The 19,877-nt window shown below is 47.0% G+C and overlaps 1 protein-coding gene across 2 annotated transcripts in view; it reads left to right on the top strand.

Moving 5' to 3' along the window:
• The window catches only part of MAD1L1 (mitotic arrest deficient 1 like 1), a 2,576,418-nt gene that overhangs the window by 1,426,766 nt on the left and 1,129,775 nt on the right, over positions 1 to 19,877 (top strand). For both annotated transcript variants that reach the window (XM_078664968.1, XM_078664969.1), the window contains exon 14: positions 18,284 to 18,372. In XM_078664968.1, the coding sequence (XP_078521094.1) occupies positions 18,284 to 18,372 (89 nt within the window). The remainder of the gene's footprint in view (positions 1 to 18,283; positions 18,373 to 19,877) is intronic.

The raw sequence follows: 19,877 nt of genomic DNA, 5'->3' as shown, positions 1-19,877 counted from the left end.
TATTGAATGAGGTATAAGACGATATTCCCTCAGGAACGTGTACAGCACACAGTCCATCTTCTGCTCATGGGCCAGTGCAATCCGAAGAACCTTATTCAAAGTGTGCATAAAACACTCTGCCTCCCCAATGGCTTGAGGCCAGCGCAGAGTGATCTTCCGATGATGAACTCCCCGAGACCACAAATATTCGGAAAATTCATGGCTGGAAAATGGAGGGCCATTATCCATGCATAGCTCTTTGAAAAGTCCATGTGTAGCCATCATTTTATCCAGCCGTATTGTGGTGTTACATGCAGTTGTTGAATCCAGGATTTCAACCTCAGGATATTTTGAAAAATCGTCAATGACAACTAACATGTGCCTCCCATCTGGGAGATCCAAAATCCGCACTTGCTCTAAACCAGAGAGAAGACGGTATTTCTTCAGTAATGATTGAAGCAGGAGGATCCGCTGGACCAGTCGCCCGACACAAAGGACATTGCCGAACAGTCTGCTCTACCGGGTTGGCGAGAGCAGGGAATTTCCCCGGGGTAGCAGGCACAACTCTACCACCATGGAGGCAGCAGCTAAAACCACCCACCAGAGCACCAGAAAAAAAATGGGGATAACAGGGCGAGGCCAAGACTCCCAAGACCAGACACCAAGATCACCACCTTAAGGCTGCAGGCAGACAGCACCCAAAACGCCAGAAGAACGAAAACAGGGCGGGGCCAATCCACTCCCCCGCAGCACCAGACGTGAAACACGCCACTCAGCGGCTGCAGCAACCAGCATCCACTGTGCCGCAAGAAGGCGCCGAAATCCAGCAAGGCGGGTGAGGCCAGCAAACCAGCAGCAGGTCGAAAACCACCCCTTCGCAGCCACAGACACGCAGGGCACACCAACCGCCAAGCAAAAGCAGGGACCAAAGGCACCTTCGTCCCCAGTGTTCTGTTCCGCATATGTAGGAGCCAGAGACAGTAAAAAACACACACTCAGATTGCTGGTGTGGTAACCGGAACCCAGCACATCGGGATCCGGTTCCATTAATTCAAAACACATCTATGGTCCCACCCGCTCCTAGCCATCAACACCTGTGACAGGGGAGGTGGCCAAACATAACAGCCCCCACACTCCAAACCCTTCAGGATCCCCTCAATCTTTCAGGGGACCCCATTGAGCCCCAAGGCCAATAAAGGAGATATGGTTGACTCAAGCCCCTCTTCACATTCTGCAGCGGGAGCCCTCATGTTACATTACGGCACTGGTTCGTAATAGGGTGTGTATTTTTTTAAGGAAGTGATACCCGCCAGTTGAGGATGGGTTGACTGGTATGTTTATGGCATCATTTGTTACGAGTATTGGAAAAACAATTAGGTCTCGCCTTTAGAAGACCTATTGGCTTGGCCAGTAATTTTTGCAGAGGATATTCAGTATCAGCAAGAAAAGAAAAATGTTTTTTTCCGATGCACATTGGTAAAAAAGAAAAAAGAAGCAGTGATGTGTGCACAAGCATGCTTCTTCACACATGCGAGCATATGCTTCATTGACGCTAAGACGACCCAGTGTGGTGACACATAAGCATGCCCACATGCAGCATGACACTAACAGTATTATGTTTTTGTACTTAGTGTTTCAAGATTTATACTTAAATGTTTGAGCAGTAAATAAATAAAACACGTCCTTAAAAAGGAGCAACCCAGCAGCAAATTGAGGCCACGGGAGGGGATGGGGATGTAAAGAGAAATAATAAAGGGAAAAACAAGGCGTAGTAGGGCAAGTAAGGACGAGATGGAGAGGGTAGCGGGGATTATCCCTAAGCTGGGGGTGGTGGAAACTGCACAGGAGGAAGAAAGCAGGAACATGCATGCACTCCAACGGGGTTCTAAGAGAGCAAAAAAAAAGTAGTCTCCTGAATGTGAGCTAGTCATCCAATCAAAATGATGAGTAAGAGGCTGTGATCCAGGGGTGGACCAAATACAGGAACAGGATGGTAAGCCATCAAATAAAAAGCATGCACATAAGTTTGACAAAAAAGCCAATCGGAGGTTAAGCAGTGGCTGGCACAAAGTCAACTCTAAGTATTGATATTGTCCACAATAGATGTTTTCAACAACAGGCAGATAAGGCGAGACCTAAAATCATGTGGATGTGTTTTGTACTATGGAAATAATAATATGGAGCGTGCTATGTATTAATAGTCTAATTACATGTATCCCAGTTCCAAGTGGCCCGTCATGTTCTGGTTTCATCGTATCTTTCAACGCTGACTGTTGAGACAGCGGAGCGTCGTATGGAGGCGTGTCCGTCCTTTATAGATCTGAAGAAACCAGCAATGCTGGCACTTAAATAACTTGGTTCGTGTGGACTGCTGAAAGATGGCAAACACTCCTGTTTCGCACCTTTTTTGGGACCTCCTTGGAATAACGCTAGCTATTTATTAGCTGTTTTCTTGAGCGCGAATACACGTTTTTAATGAACTTGACTGCATTCTGAAGTCGCACATGTAGTCTCCTAAGGGTCATTCAACACATGAATTTACTGTCCTGAAGATGGTGTAACAGATGTCTTTACTATCTAGACTGAAACGTCGACAACTACACTTACTTTTTTTGTGAATTGTTCACCTGGAGATTTGTTTTATGTTTGATCAGTCACAATTTCCTGTTGTACATATTGTTTGAAATAGGTGTCCACATCAGTGATAATGAGATGCGTATAAACAAATCCCTCTTGAATCTCAGTGTGTTTATTTATATTTATATATGTAAGTTTTTTGTACCCTCTAAAAATTTACGTTTCAAAAAGCTTACACCCGTGTGAAATAATCTGTGGCAGATTTGTTCAAATTAGAATAAGTCGATTTAACTTCTTAAATAACTCGATGTAAGCTACTGGATAGAGCTTACGACAATTGTCGTAAAGGTTTTGAGGTCTAAATTATTGCCCTGGTCTGCTACCGGTCTGATTAGCGCCATGAAACCTTTTTGGTGTACGAGCGCTCTATAAATTCCCCCAACTTCAACTTCATTGTTTGCTTATAGATGTTAGATTGAGCAAAAGGAAAAAAATCCCTTGTAGGCATATTTACCCGCTAATGCAACGATATAAATAAAAGCAGACTCAGATTTTCATGAAGAGAAAATATCAATGCTTAGTTAAGGGAAAAATCAGGATAGTTGGGGGGAGATCAGGCAGGAAAGTGTCAGTATGAATTAGCTCTAAAATATAGTATCTATGAATTAAATAAAGATTTGTCAGGCAAATGTGGAAGGTAAACACTCAAGAGTCTAACTTCTTTAGGCAATAGAAAAAACATCATCTTGATCAGAAAGTCTACATTGCATTAGTTAAAGAATACAATTTTACAACCCGCTACATCTGCAAATGATTCCCATGAAGGGTGCCAATCCGGGTAAAGTACATTTTTGATAAAGTAGCCTCATTATTTCACCAACTAGAGTGCAATGAAATCTGTACTAAGCGTCTCTTAGCCTTCAGTATCTGCAGCATCCGATGATACTCCCATCTCAGGATGTTTTCAGCTGCACAACCGAGTGCAGAGGCAAGGCTCCGCAGTCAGCGCAATGGAGGATACAGAGGTCTGTCTCTGCAATTAGAACAACAGCAGCTCACCACAGAGACTAATGCTGCAGTCCTTGCAGCTTGGGAGAAGAGACCAGACTCTGCTACAAGAACCAGAGCCGTAGACCGCACACCGGAGAAGAGCACCAAGGCCAGACTTCTCCACAGAGACTTATGCTGCAGTCCTTGCAGCTTGGGACAAGAGACCAGGTTCTTCTACAGGAGACAGAGCCGTCACTGCACAACGGAGAAGAGCACCGAGGCCAGACTTCTCCACAGAGACTTATGCTGCAGTCCTTGCAGCTTTGGGGTAAGAGTTCAGGCTCTGCTACAAGAACGAGTGCCGTAGACGGCACAACTGATAAGAAAAGCAAAGAGACCAGGCTTCGCCCAGAGACTTATGCTGCAGTCCTTGCAGCTTGGGAGAAGATACCAGGCTCTTCTACAGGAGACAGAGCCGTAGACTGCACACCGGAGAAGAAGAGCTCAGAGGCCAGACTTCTCCACAGAGACTAATGCTGCAGTCCTTGCAGCTTGGGACAAGAGACCAGGCTCTGCTACAGGAGACTGAGCCCTACACCGCACAAAGGAGAAGAGCTCAGAGGCCAGACTCCTCCACAGAGACTAATGCTGCAGTCCTTGCAGCTTGGGAGAAGATACCAGGCTCTTCTACAGGAGACAGAGCCGTAGACTGCACACCGGAGAAGAAGAGCTCAGAGGCCAGACTTCTCCACAGAGACTAATGCTGCAGTCCTTGCAGCTTGAGAGAAGAGACCAGGCTCTGCTACAGGAGACTGAGCCCTACAACGCACAAAGGAGAAGAGCTCAGAGGCCAGACTCCTCCACAGAGACTAATGCTGCAGTCCTTGCAGCTTGAGAGAAGAGACCAGGCTCTGCTACAGGAGACTGAGCCCTACACCGCACAAAGGAGAAGAGCTCAGAGGCCAGACTCCTCCACAGAGACTAATGCTGCAGTCCTTGCAGCTTGGGAGAAGATACCAGGCTCTTCTACAGGAGACAGAGCCGTAGACTGCACACCGGAGAAGAAGAGCTCAGAGGCCAGACTTCTCCACAGAGACTAATGCTGCAGTCCTTGCAGCTTGAGAGAAGAGACCAGGCTCTGCTACAGGAGACTGAGCCCTACAACGCACAAAGGAGAAGAGCTCAGAGGCCAGACTCCTCCACAGAGACTAATGCTGCAGTCCTTGCAGCTTGAGAGAAGAGACCAGGCTCTGCTACAGGAGACTGAGCCCTACACCGCACAAAGGAGAAGAGCTCAGAGGCCAGACTCCTCCACAGAGACTAATGCTGCAGTCCTTGCAGCTTGGGAGAAGATACCAGGCTCTTCTACAGGAGACAGAGCCGTAGACTGCACACCGGAGAAGAAGAGCTCAGAGGCCAGACTTCTCCACAGAGACTAATGCTGCAGTCCTTGCAGCTTGAGAGAAGAGACCAGGCTCTGCTACAGGAGACTGAGCCCTACAACGCACAAAGGAGAAGAGCTCAGAGGCCAGACTCCTCCACAGAGACTAATGCTGCAGTCCTTGCAGCTTGAGAGAAGAGACCAGGCTCTGCTACAGGAGACTGAGCCCTACACCGCACAAAGGAGAAGAGCTCAGAGGCCAGACTCCTCCACAGAGACTAATGCTGCAGTCCTTGCAGCTTGAGAGAAGAGACCAGGCTCTGCTACAGGAGACTGAGCCCTACACCGCACAAAGGAGAAGAGCTCAGAGGCCAGACTCCTCCACAGAGACTAATGCTGCAGTCCTTGCAGCTTGAGAGAAGAGACCAGGCTCTGCTACAGGAGACTGAGCCCTACACCGCACAAAGGAGAAGAGCTCAGAGGCCAGACTCCTCCACAGAGACTAATGCTGCAGTCCTTGCAGCTTGAGAGAAGAGACCAGGCTCTGCTACAGGAGACTGAGCCCTACACCGCACAAAGGAGAAGAGCTCAGAGGCCAGACTCCTCCACAGAGACTAATGCTGCAGTCCTTGCAGCTTGGGGTAAGAGTCCAGGGTCTGCTACAAGAACCAGAGCCATAGACCACACAACGGAGAAGAAGAGCACAGAGGCCAGACTTCTCCACAGGCACTAATGCTGTTGTCCTAGCAGCTTTGGGGTAAGAATCCAGGCTCTGGTACAAGAACGAGTGCAGTAGACTGCACAAACTGATAAGAAAAGCACAGAGACCAGGCTTCGCCCAGAGACTTATGCTACAGTCTTTGCAGCTTGGGACAAGAGACCAGGCTCTGCTTCAGGAGACAGAGCAGTAGACCACACAACTGAGAAGAAGAGCACAGAGGCCAGACTTCACCACTGAGACTTATGTTGCAGTCCTTGCTGCTTGGGGTAAGAGTCCAGCATCTGCTACAGGAACCAGAGCAGTAGACCACACAACTGAGAAGAAGAGCACAGAGGCCAGACTTCGCCCAGAGACCTATGCTACAGTCCTTGCAGCTTGGGGGTAAGAGACCAGGTTCTGGTACGAAGGCCAGTGCCATAGTTGGCGCAGTTGTAGAAAAGAGCACAGGAACCAGGCTTCATCAGACCTGTGCTGCAGTATGTGTAAGACTGAAGAGAAGATAAACAGCTAATAAAGCCACCAATGGAGCGAAGCCAAGAGTCCAGACTTCTCAAGTAGGAACTAAAGACAGAAAGCGATGCACATTAATTGGCAGATGGCCTGCTCGCGTTCCAACCCAATGTGCACCTGAGAATCCAAGCAGTATTTGACCGGTCTGTGGCTGGCGTAGGAGTCCACAGTGTCCAGCATGCTAAGTGTAAAAATGTAATGACCACGATTGTTAAATTAAGACAAGTTAGCCATAGATCTGCCTCAGTTCCTGGTCCAATTCACAGGACCGTGCCGCCTCGCCAAGCACTCTGGAGTAGGGTGACCAACCGTCCGTAAATTTCACGGACAGTCCGTAATTTCGGCCATCTGTCCGTTGTCCGTGAAGGATTCTTTAACGGATGCCATTTGTCCGTAATTTTAACCAGGCACCGGTCGCACCTCCCTAAAGCCGGCACAGCTTCCACTCACCTCCCTTCTTGACTTGACATGACGCATTCAGAGCTGTTTGCATCTGAATAGATGCCCCTGCTCTTGAAGCTGCAGCCCCCACCCCTCACTCCTCCAACCCTTGATGAGCTGTTAAGAGGTGCTTGAAGGTGACTGAGAGGGAGGGGCTGCAGCTTCAGGAGCAGGGGGCATCCATTCAGATGCAAACAGCCCTGAATGCGTCATGTCTCTGCAATTTGTGTGAGACATTCCCTTTCTGCCCAGGGCCCCAAACATCCTACAACCGGCCTGGATTACACCCAGGCAGCACGTGGCTCTCTTCACAGCATAGAGCTAAATTACTGTCACTAAATTATAAACAAACCTCGGTTCTTCAACCATGAAGTCTTTTCGTGTAATAAAATAAAGAAATGGCACAATCGCACCACACTGATTAACCAAGTATGGAGGAAAATCAGTTAAATCAGTTCTCTTGGAGTATCTCCTTTATGTACTGTACATCGCAGTGGGGGATGGCAAAAGTAACATTTTGGAAAGAGAGACTGACTTCTCATTGTCTTGTCCAGGAGGCCCACCCCACCCTGGAAGAGACCAAGATGATACTAGAATACCGCATGCCCACCCCTGTGCCCACCCTGGTGGATCCTGGTTCCCCTCCTGCCCTCCCTCTCCCCAGTGATGGCTCCTGTCCCTCCCCCTCCCCCCACCCTCCCCACCTGTGGTGGATCCTGTCTCTGCCCTGGGTGGCTTCTGTCCCAGTCCTGGAATGGCTCCTGCAGCTCAAAAAGGCTCAGCTCAAAATGAATATGAAAAGATGGGCGAGTGAGTAAGTCAAGGGATGCGTGGATGAATTAGTGAAAGGGTGAATGGATGAATGAAAGATTGAATAGATGGATAATGGGAGAGGATGGGTGGATTGATGAGTGGTGGAAGGATGGAAGAGAGAAAGGGTAAATAGCTGGATGTGTGGGTGGAAGGGTAGCTGGATGGATGAGTGAAAGGATGGATGAGTAAAAAGGTGGATGAGTGGGTGGATGGATGGATGAGTGAAATGATGGATGGATTGATGAATTGATAAGTGCAAGGCTGAATGGATGGACAGATGAGTGAAAGGATGGATGTAAGGATGGATGAGTGAAAGGGAGGGTAGATGGACTAAAGGATGAATAGATGAGTGAAGTAATGACAGGATAAATGGATGAAAGAAAGGATGGTTGAGTGATAGTGTCAATGGATGGATTCATGAGTGTATGAGTAGATGGATGGGTGGTGGATGGATGGATGGAAGGAAGGATTGCTAAGTGAAAGGGTCGATGGAGAGAGAAAGAGAGGATGATGGATGACTGAAAGGGTGGATGGGTGGAAGAATGAGTGACTGGGTGGATGATTGAGTACGGGAAAGGATGGCTGGATGGGTGAAAGGGTAAATGCCTGGATGGATGAGTGGATGGATGGGTAGAAGAGTGGATGGATGAGTGTACAGATGGATAGGGTGAAAGGGTGGATGGATGGATAATGGATGGATGAGTGAAGGGATGGATGAAGGGATGGATGAGTGAAATGATAGATGGAAGGATACATGATGGATAGGTTTGCAAATAGTTGAATATGTTTGGATATGGCTGGGCTTACTTATATACTACTGCGCGACCTCTGATGTGTCTGTAAAACTTATCCAATTGTCCTGAAGTTTTGTCCTGAATTTTGACCTCCTGTCCTGAATTTTTGTCCTGAATTTTGACCCTTTGTCCTGAATTTTTACACTCACCGTCCTGAATTTGCACCAATGCCAGTTGGTCACCCTACTCTGGAGCCCCAGCTCCACTGACACGGACTTTGTGTCATTTGTTTGTATCACTGTGTACATAGCGCTCTAAAAGGTAATAACAGTGATAAGTCGATAGGGTGCAGTAATTGATCTGTACAAGGCCTACTGTTGACGAAAAGGTCATCCATACCCCAAGGTACGTACAGTCTAATCTCATTTGTATCCGATATTTAAGAACCGTGACAGCCGGCTCTAATGGAGAACCACGAAATAAAGATGTACAATGCTGGTTCCACAGCCACTGTGACAAGGGTGATGTCTCTTGATGCTCCCGGCTTGCTCTTTGTAACCTCCTTTCCTCGTCGCATAAGAAAATTGAAGTAACACATCGCCATGTATGTGTGCTTTTTGACGGAGTCTTTCGCCTCGTGTACAGTTTGGTAACTTTAATGTTCTTTCTAATGAACCCTCGCTTACGCTGACGGTTGAGTTGAAGGTGGAGGGTCCTGAAACTGCAGAGTTCTTGGGTGGGTGGGTTGTTCCCAAACAGAGCAACGCCTGTGGTGCCAAGAATTGTAGGAACACTCTGTCCTGCTGTAGATCTTATGGTAAGGTCTGTGCCATGCGTACTGCTGTTTTTGCTGAGCCATCCCCTTGAGTTACAATGTTTAGTTCCAAGAGTCACACTCCAACCCTGGTCCGTCAAGTGTACGACATAAGCCTGATGTGCATTTCTTAATCTTACGCAGACTTTATTTCAAATTAACATTTTAATACTACAAATGAAAAATGCTTAATTTGTAAAAAAAAAAAAAAAAACACAAGTGCCAGGGCTCTCGTCAGGAGGCCACTGAAGCTTGCACCACACACCGCCCCTGCCATGCTACCAAGGATAGTAACAACACAATTAATAACAATCACACTCCTCCTAGTGTGACAATTAAGAATATTTTAGGCCCCCAAAACTATAAGTATGGCTTGGGTGGCAGGTAACAGTCAATTTTAAAGCAGATTGAATTAATAATTAACTGCTGTTGTGGTCATCTCTAAATTACCCAAACAGTGCCACATTGTGGAGACTGTTACAAGCACCAGTGTTGACAATTAAGTGCCAATACCGAGTAACGGGAACCACCGGCTCAAATAAATCACTACAAATGAATTAGGCATGTTAATGCTATATATATATATATATATATATAATATGTTTTATTGCATATTATTGTTCGACCATATATTTCTTAACCTCCTTAAGGGTTGCCAAAAAAGATGGCCTATTGTATAAGCAGACCACTTAAATTGTGCATTGGGGGAGGGCCAAATTATGCAGGGTAAAGCAGCACATGTTGTGATAGTATGACCTTATTATTTTGTCATTTTTTCACTTGTTAATACTGTCTGGGCATTGGTTGCACATCAGTACCAATTTAACACCCAAATATAGCAATAAGCAACTGAATGGTCACTACTCAACCTTTACAAAGGGTCTTCCTGTGCACGACAACACGTGTCGCTACGTTTTTTGTAACTTTTCAGCCGTTTGTGCTGAAAACATTTTTTTTGTTATCTGCAAATTATGCAACAAATGATAGATAATAAGAGGAAAATCTAGAATTATGAGAGCAATTCTGCAGCTGCACAACCATGTAATACCTGTGTATAAGGATGGAAGTTTCTTGACACACTGTGCAGCTGTGTTATGTTATGTTATAATTTGATAGAGCGTAACAGCTGCCCCAGCAAAGAGGCGTCCCGGCGCTAAGGAACCACGGAAGATCCACGGGGGGGCAGAAGAAAGGCCGCTGGGAGGCCTAAGGGGAGGGGGAATAGGTGGGTTTTGACGGCTTTCCGGAAGGCAGACAGATTTTCCAGTGAGCGGATGTTCATAGGCAGGGTGTTCCAGAGTTTGGCTCCTGGCACCCTGAAAGAACGTCCACCAGTGCGGGCTAGTTTTGTACGGTGGACCATCAGGAGGTGTTTGCCTAGAGAGCGCAAGTTGCGCTGTGGTACATAGGGTGTGAGGAGTGGCCGAAGAAGTTCTGGGCGTCCAGTTTTAAGGATTTTATAGATCATGATGAGAGTTTTAAACTGGATTCGAGATTGGATGGGTAGCCAGTGCAGTTTTCGAATTGTGGCTTTGGCTGAACATCTGCGGGGAAGACCGACCAAGGTTCTTGCCGCGGCGTTCTGCACGCGTTGCAAGTGTGCTATCTCTGCTTTGTTGGCGCCCAGAAGTAAGACATTGGCATAGTCTAACCGGGAGAGGATAGTGGCTTGGACAATCACTTGGCGAACCTTGGAGTCGAAGAAGCCAAGTATGGGATTGAGGCTCCTCAGCAGGTCCACACAGGTGGCTGCTACTTTTTTTGTATGGGTCTGGAATTTAAGTGAGGAGTCCATCCAGATGCCTACGTTTTTGACCAGGGATTTGGGGGATGGAATAGTGCCCAGTGATGAAGGCCACCAGTGCTGGTTCCATTGACTAGTATTCTTTCCGAGGAGCAGCACCTCCGTCTTGCCTGCATTAAGCTGCAGGTAATTGTCTGTCATCCACTGGGCCACAGCAGCCTCTGAACCTTGCGGTTGTGCAGTCCCTGACATTTTTTTTCCCTTTGTCCCTTATTACCCTCCTATATTTTCTTTTTGTTATCAGTTTCAGGGGCTTCTAATCTCTGAGGACCCCTCCAAAGTGCAGATCGGTGCTCTTCACCGTCACCATTTAGCTGGTTCCAGAGTCTTGGATCCTCCATTGGACTACCCATCCTGTCGTCCCAAGGGTGTAACCCAACTAATCCCCTTTCGGGCTGGTGCCAGGTGATTATACATTTTGGGGAGCTTTGGTGCACACTAAGAAGTAGTCTACTAGCCTACATGTGTACCTTAAAGTCCAAAACTTGCACCAGTCCTGGGACACTTGGTGTTTTAAAATTAAAAAAGATTTAATGTATGTACACTGAAATTGGTGTTAACCTTCCTAAACTTTAGGAAGAGTGTTCTCATGGATCGCTGGTACATCTGTTAATGATGCTGTACCGTACTGAGACCTATCCTGCACATCTCTTTTGAGTTGAGCTTTGGCTCCTTGCCCATATCTTCATAGAGTTACAGAGGTCTAGGTGAGCCAGGCTGGTTTTTAGATGCTGTGTCTCCTGGTGGCTCTTGGTTTCCATGAACTAGTCTTCTCAAGGTAGTCAAAATCATTTGAACCCATAATTGCGCCTGGTCCTTTTAGAGAGCGGTTGATTTAGTTTTTTCTAGTCATAAGCCGATAGGTGAACCCGTCCCCTCGTCATGTGAATGCCCCAGTATGATCAGCTCGTAGTTTTGCGAGTCCTTTTAGGTGCCACTGCCCATCAGCTGGTAATACCCCTTATGAGTTTTCACAGTGCAGATCTCAGGGCACACCTGGAAGTGCTCTATCTTGCACAAGGGAAATAATTCTGTGGACTCACAGAGATCGAAATGTAAATGTACAGGAATTTATATAGCGCAAATCACCAAGCGGTTTCTAAGCGCTTGCTTAGGGAACCCGTCCTGGTATTCCCCTGTGAGATAACCCCGGCAGGGTATCCGCAAGGTGAAAGCCAGGCATCCCGCCGCGAGGGGCCGTTGTGGAGATTAAGCAAGCTATTGCCCAGAGTCGCAGAGTGTGAACCCGTGAATCGAGTAGGCACCGGAGCGAGAATTGTCAAGTCCATGGACATTTTAGGACTCAAGACCCCGCCGAGCCGGGAATTGAACCCTGGTCCCGGGCTGACCTCTGCTTCCAGGTCTGCCTCCTCTAACCAGTGAGCCACACTTCTCCACTTCTGGACTAATGCAGTCTACGCTTGCATCATCTGTCGATTGAGGGCAGAGCCGGACTGGCCTTTTATTCCATCGAGGATTGCCCATGTGGCTGGAGCCATTCAAGGTCGGTTTTGAATGCCTAGTGCTGCTACTGTTATAGGGCCTCTGCCACTTTCCCAAGATTCCTGAGTTTAACTGCAGCTGCCACCGGGGACTTTGAGAAAGATGGAGAAAAATCGGACTAGGTGGAGAAAGGGATGGAGAGAGACAGAGATTCGAGAGAGGCGGAGAAACAGAATGGATGAATGGAAAGGGAGAGATGGAGTGAGGAGAGGAAGGGAGCAGGGCTGGTTAGAGCATTTTTGCCAGTGTTGCTTTCTTTCGTAGTTCACCTGCAGCCGGAAGTCCTGCAAGGGGTATCTCCTGCTTACTCATATCTTAACCTAGCTTTTTTCTTGTGTTAATGTAAGGGCTCGAAACTCTCGTCTTACAGTTTCGCACCTTGCAGCTGGATGTGCAACATCTTTTAAGACTCCCATCAAGCCATCAGCTTTTGTTTGTATATACAGGAATTCAAAGCTATTCTTTCCTAACAGCTAATGTATATATGGTGCTCAGCTACACGCTGCCATCCTTTTGTATCTGCAGGGGCTTGCTTATACACCTCAACATCACCACTTTCTTGTGTACCTGGAATTTATACCACATCCCAACGCTACAGAGTCTATATACTCAAAGGGGTTCATTCCACACCCCAAACTCCCAGCGTTCTATGTATGGGCAGGGGCTCATAAGTAAACCTCAGTCTCACTCACCCACAGATTTCTATATATATGGGGGGGGGCGCATAAGGGAACCTCAATCTCACTCACTCACAGGTTTCTATATATGTAAGGGGCAGTGGCGGCCGGCACTGATCGGGGGTGGCAGGTCAGAGTGTGGCTGGGGGAGGGGAATGCAAAAAAAAAAGTTATTATTTCCGCGTCCTGTGTCTCTGCTCCATCTCTCCTCCGTCGTCGGACTTGGCAGAAAAGCAACCAGGAAGCACACCCAGGCTCCCCAGACCAATCACAATGCTGCAATGCAGCGTTGCAATTGGTAAGCACCCAGGCTTCCCAGACCAATCACAATGCTGCAATGCAGCGTTGTGATTGGTCTGAGCGCCGCAGTTCAGCACTCAGAGGGAAACTTCGGGCCTGGGCATGTTCTCCATGCAGGCTGTAATGCATGGAGAACATGCATAGTGTGCATGACTGTTTGCCATGCATTCATGTGCACTTGGAGTGGGAAACTCACTCCTCCCCTCCCTGCCAGCAGAGCAGCCCCGCCCTCCTGCAAAATGATAACAAGTTATTATCATTTTATAATTCTGTTGTCATACTTCTTAAAACTAGTGGGGCGACGGAGGAGCCACCACTGGACGGGGGCTCATCATGGACCCTTAGTCTCACTCGCCCACAGGTTTCTATATGTGTACGGGGACTCCTAAGGGAAGCTCAGTCTCACAGGTTATGGGGCTCATAAGGGAAGCTCAGTCTCACAGGTTATGGGGCTCATAAGGGAAGCTCAGTCTCACAGGTTCCTATATATGTACAGGGACTCATAAGGGAACCTCCGTCTCACTCGCCCACAAGTTAATATATATGTACACTGACTCATAATGGCACCTCAGTCTCACTCGCCCACAGGTTAATATATATGTACAGGGACTCGTAATGGAACCTCCGTCTCACTCACCCACAGGTTTCTATATGTGTTAAGGGATTCATAAGGAAAGCTCAGTCTCACAGGTTTCTATATAGGTACGGGGACTCAAAGGGAACCTCAGTCTCACTCACCCACAGGTTTCTATAAAAGTCTGGGGACTCATAAGGGAAGCTCAGTCTCACAGGTTTCTATATACGTACAGGGACTCATAAGGGAACCTCCGTCTCACTCGCCCACAAGTTAATATATATGTACACTGACTCATAATGGCACCTCAGTCTCACTCGCCCACAGGTTAATATATATGTACAGGGACTCGTAATGGAACCTCCGTCTCACTCACCCACAGGTTTCTATATGTGTTAAGGGATTCATAAGGAAAGCTCAGTCTCACAGGTTTCTATATAGGTACGGGGACTCAAAGGGAACCTCAGTCTCACTCGCCCGCAGGTTTCTATATATGTGCAGGGACTCATAATGGAACCTCATTGTCACTCACCCACCGGTTTCTATATATGTACAGGGACTCGTAATGGAACCTCCGTCTCACTCACCCACAGGTTTCTATATGTGTTAAGGGATTCATAAGGGAAGCTCAGTCTCACAGGTTTCTATATACGTACAGGGACTCATAAGGGAACCTCCGTCTCACTCGCCCACAAGTTAATATATATGTACACTGACTCATAATGGCACCTCAGTCTCACTCGCCCACAGGTTAATATATATGTACAGGGACTCGTAATGGAACCTCCGTCTCACTCACCCACAGGTTTCTATATGTGTTAAGGGATTCATAAGGAAAGCTCAGTCTCACAGGTTTCTATATAGGTACGGGGACTCAAAGGGAACCTCAGTCTCACTCGCCCGCAGGTTTCTATATATGTGCAGGGACTCATAATGGAACCTCATTGTCACTCACCCACCGGTTTCTATATATGTACAGGGACTCATAAGGGAACCTTAGTCTCACTCGCCCACAGGTTTCTATATGTGCAAGTCCGGGACTCATAAGGGAACCTCCGTCTCACTCGCCCACAGGTTCATATATATGTACAGGGACTCAAAAGGGAACCTCAGTCTCACTCACCCACAGGTTTCTATATATGTACAGGGACTCATAAGGGAACCTTAGTCTCACTCGCCCACAGGTTTCTATATGTGCATGTCCGGGACTCATAAGGGAACCTCCGTCTCACTCGCCCACAGGTTCATATATATGTACAGGGACTCAAAAGGGAACCTCAGTCTCACTCACCCACAGGTTTCTATATGTGCAGGGACTCATAATGGAACCTCAGTCTCACTCGCCCACAGGTTAATGTATATGTACAGGGACTCAAAAGGGAACCTCAGTCTCACTCGCCCACAGGTTCATATATATGTACAGGGACTCAAAAGGGAACCTCAGTCTCACTCGCCCACAGGTTTCTATAAGTGCAGGGGCTCACAAGGGAACCTCAGTCTCACTCGCCAACAGGTTCATATATATGTACAGGGGCTCACAAGGGAACCTCAGTCTCACTCGCCCACAGGTTTCTATAAGTGCAGGTGCTCACAAGGGAACCTCAGTCTCACTCGCCAACAGGTTCATATATATGTACAGGGGCTCACAAGGGAACCTCAGTCTCACTCGCCAACAGGTTCATATATATGTACAGGGACTCAAAAGGGAACCTCAGTCTCACTCGCCCACAGGTTCATATATATGTACAGGGACTCAAAGGGGAACCTCAGTCTCACTCGCCCACAGGTTTCTATAAGTGCAGGGGCTCAAAAGGGAACCTCAGTCTCACTCGCCCACAGGTTCATATATATGTACAGGGACTCAAAAGGGAACCTCAGTCTCATTCGCCCACAGGTTTCTATAAGTGCAGGGGCTCACAAGGGAACCTCAGTCTCACTCGCCAACAGGTTCATATATATGTACAGGGGCTCACAAGGGAACCTCAGTCTCACTCGCCAACAGGTTCATATATATGTACAGGGACTCAAAAGGGAACCTCAGTCTCACTCGCCCACAGGTTCATATATATGTACAGGGACTCAAAAGGGAACCTCAGTCTCACTCGCCCACAGGTTTCTATAAGTGCAGGGGCTCAAAAGGGAACCTCAGTCTCACTCGCCCACAGGTTCATATATATGTACAGGGGCTCCCAAGGGAACCTCAGTCTCACTCGCCCACAGGTTCATATATATGTACAGGGACTCATAAGGGAACCTCCGTCTCACTCGCCCACAGGTCAGGGACTCATAATGGAACCTCAGTCTCACAGGTTTCTATATATGGTCGGGGGTCATCATTCATGAACCTTGCAAGGCACACATCAAACCCCAACCGCACAGCTTCCAAGTTAATTTGTGGTATATCTTTCGTGGCCTCAACCCGCCGCTGTCCAAAATGTGACCTCTAACCTTTTAAAGTGGAATGCTTCAATCGCTGCCCCCTTAAATTGCGGCGTCTCAATCTCTCCCTGCTCTCAGTGGGGCCTGGGAGCTCGCAGGCCTCCTCTGAGAGCAGCGCTGTCTCCTCCTGTTCACAGCATCCTCAGTCCTTCACCTGCCTCCTCCGGCATCTTTCTGCTGGTGACGCGCGAGCCCCTCGGCGCCACCTCCAGGTGAATGTGCGAGAGATTGTGCTGCCTCGACTGGAAGCGATCGCATTTTATACCAGGGGTTTTTATGTTTCTTGTATTTAAATTGGTTAGAAATGTTTCCAAACTCAGCGAGGGCCCCTGGGTAACGACTCTGAATGAAGTCCCCTCGCGGGCCGTGAGTTGACAGCCTGTTTTTCCCTACCTCATTTGTTTGAGAGATGAAAGCAGAGGTTTTGACTGATCCTGTCGGCGAAAAGTAGAACAGTCTCATTTCCACGCATCCGGGGAGTCTGCGGAGAAGGCCCGGGCTCTAATGGGAAGCCGAAGAACCGGGGCCAAACGTTCTGCGACTTCAACGGAGTTGGAGCTGATGAGCGGCGCATGCGCAGTGCTTGATGCCAGGCAGACTCCCTTGCTTTGCACTGTCATTGGCATATAGAAATAGGATGATCTCTTCGTGATTAGCAGAAAGGCTGTAGTGCGGGAGGTGCGCTTGCAGATCACGTACTGCGTGAGTTTTAACTGGGCCGGGTCCAGCAGGTGCTAAGACGGGTCCCTATCGGGCTCTCCATTTTTGCCCTTACCCTCATGGTGGAAAAAAATATCTCATCTGCAGCTATACTATCCTCTTTGATGCAACTTCAGAGACTCGTTCTAGTTCATTCACAGTCTCATCATGTCAGAACTGACGCATTTTTAATATTATATACAACGAAGCCATAGTTGCTGCTTATTTATCTTCTGCAGCTAACAACCATTGACAAAGCCTACAGTCCTGAGTTGTTGTAGGTGTAGTGTTACTTGTTGTATTATGTATCTGGATGCAATGACGAGCAGAAAAATACCAGTTGTGCAACACACTATGTATGCACAGCACAGATTTTTAGGGTACGAGTTTTTAAGCCACGCCCCCTAGTTACATTGGCCACGTCCCTTTGACAGGACCCCTCCCAGTTTTTTTCATTTCACTTAAAGACCTGGACTCCACCATTCTATATTTACATTCATGAGTGTTGTGTATCTGGGTTCAGATTGTACACTATCTAGTGCATGTCCGAGGGGCGTTTTTGGGGAGGGGAGATTGGGGGTCATGCCAGATTTTGCAATTTACCACCAGGGCTTTAAGTGGGATTACATACCTGGGGGACGGGGGATTGTCTTTCAAGAGGACGTAGTCGATGAAATTAAGGATGGCTTAAAAACACAAACTAAAAATCTGTGCAAAGCAGAGTATGCCGCCCAACTGGTATTTTGCTGTTTGTCATTGCATACAGATACATGATACAACCAGTAACATTACACCTACTACAAGCAAGGACTATTGCTTTTGTTAATGGTTGTTAGTTGCATGAGATAAGTAAGCAACAACTATGGCTTTGTTGTATATAATATAAAAAATGCTTCAGTTCTGAAACTTCAGTTCTGAAATGATGAGACTGTGAAATAACTAAAATGAATCTCTGAAGTTACATCGAAGGCTGATGTACTGCTGCAGAGTAAAAAACATAATAATTAACCCTGAGGTTGAGGGCAAAAATGGAGAACCTGCTGGAGACCTGTCTCAGCTCTGGCAGGGGCACGCCCACTTAAAGCCCTGCGTACCACAGATTATCAATTCAGTTTCTTTAATGTATATGCTCTCCATGAAAAACTGAAATGGATCCAATTAACTTGCAACACCCCTGTTGTAGAAGTATTTCTCTCTGTATAATCTGTGTCCCTCCAATCTTGAATTATCTGTCTCTTTCGTGTGTAGATCTCATGTACATGTGTACTCCCCTGTAGGTGTCCGTGTCTGCTTTGCTCATTTGCACTTTTGCTTTTTTGTCTTGCAGCTCGAAGCTGAATTAAAATTACTCAAGTCTCAAGAGGGTACTTCAGGACACGGTAGCGTCATTGCCAAGGAGGAGTTGGACTCTCTTAGGTTAGTATGAGGACGGGAGCAACAGCATTGGTTTTTTCTCTGCTGCAAAGTAGCTCACTGGAGATTACACTACTGCTGAATTTTCACAAGTTATGTCAAAGAGCTGAACTTGGGAGTATCCCCTCTCTTCTAAATTCCCAATTGCACAAGCTTGTTCTATGTCATTTGTTATCCCTTTTTAGGTCGAGCCTGGGCAGCGCATGCGCTGCTCTGCGAGGCATGCTGTATTCAGGTATGGATTTGAAGCACTGAACACCTTCTCAATTGGCTCTTGTTACTGTCCTTTCTAAATGGTTACTTTTGATTCATGAATAGGCTTAGTAGTCTCCTCTTAGTACCGCCTTGCCTACATTTGTAACCTCCCATGAGGACTGGCCTTTTTTCTTGTGGTGTTACTCTGTATGCTTTATTTAGTCTGTGAGCACTATTTTCTTGAATGATTTCTTCTATTCCAACCACATCATGCATTACTGTAATGCAGCACGGCGCCCACTTTTATATTTTTTTAGTAATGCGGACGCATCATATTTACAAAACCAGCTTGCACCTTTTAATCGATATTTAAATTTTTGCGCATCACAGTCCACTTTAACTATAGCGACCATGCTCCTTTCTTTTTATTTACTTTGCCAGCGCGGTCCGCTTTGACAATAGCGGTCACGCTCCTTTCTTTATTTACTTTTTTACTTTGCCACGGCGGTCGCTTTTACTGTAGCAGCTGCCGTTTAAGAACAAAAATCAGAATACTAGCCAATGGCGGCCACACACCTGGAGTGGGTAGTCGTGAATTTTGCACATATTGACGTGCGGTTGCCATTGGCTAGTACTCAGTACTCCCGGATCTCCTGTGCCGTGCCCAACACCGTCTTACCCCTCCCATCACCCCATCAAGGTCGAGATTAAGATATTGGCACTGTAAATAACAATGCCTTTTATTTATGTGTTAGTTTTCTAAACAGATGAATAAAAGGAATTGTCATTTACAAAGCCAATAGCTTAAACTCTCTCAAATGCTAGACCTATTGCATTGCACATGCTTGTTAATTTGTCATGCCAGTGTTCTGTCTTGTAATACGTGCTTAGCTTGTGTCAGAGGTTAGGAGTGATGGGCACTGGAGGTAATTTTTGGTGACCTGGACTTACTTTTCTTTATCAGACTTTCACCTACATGTAGCAAGTGAGGGAAGGAAGAGAAACATAGGCAACCGTGCCAGTGGAGAAAGGAGGGATGAAAAAGAACCCGCCTGGACATCTGGCTGAGCTCAGAGTACTCGTTATCGGTATACTTATTGCCCAGCTCAACTCTCTGGTGATACCCAGGAAATCTTACTGTGCTGTCCAATTCCTTTTTTAATCTAGTTTTAGATGGAGAACTGAGTTGCTGGCAGAATATGAGAGGTGATTCTAAGAGTTGGGAAATAACACCATCCTGCTCAATCAACCCCAGTATAGTTAAGGGTAGAATGTGTATTTTTCTGATAGTTGCTTCTTCTTGGAGATTCCTA

The sequence above is a fragment of the Lissotriton helveticus genome, chromosome 10 (assembly GCF_964261635.1).
Source record: "Lissotriton helveticus chromosome 10, aLisHel1.1, whole genome shotgun sequence".
Classification (NCBI taxonomy): domain Eukaryota; kingdom Metazoa; phylum Chordata; class Amphibia; order Caudata; family Salamandridae; genus Lissotriton; species Lissotriton helveticus.
Note: the sequence above shows the minus strand (reverse complement) of the source record. Positions and strands in the feature narration are given on the sequence as shown.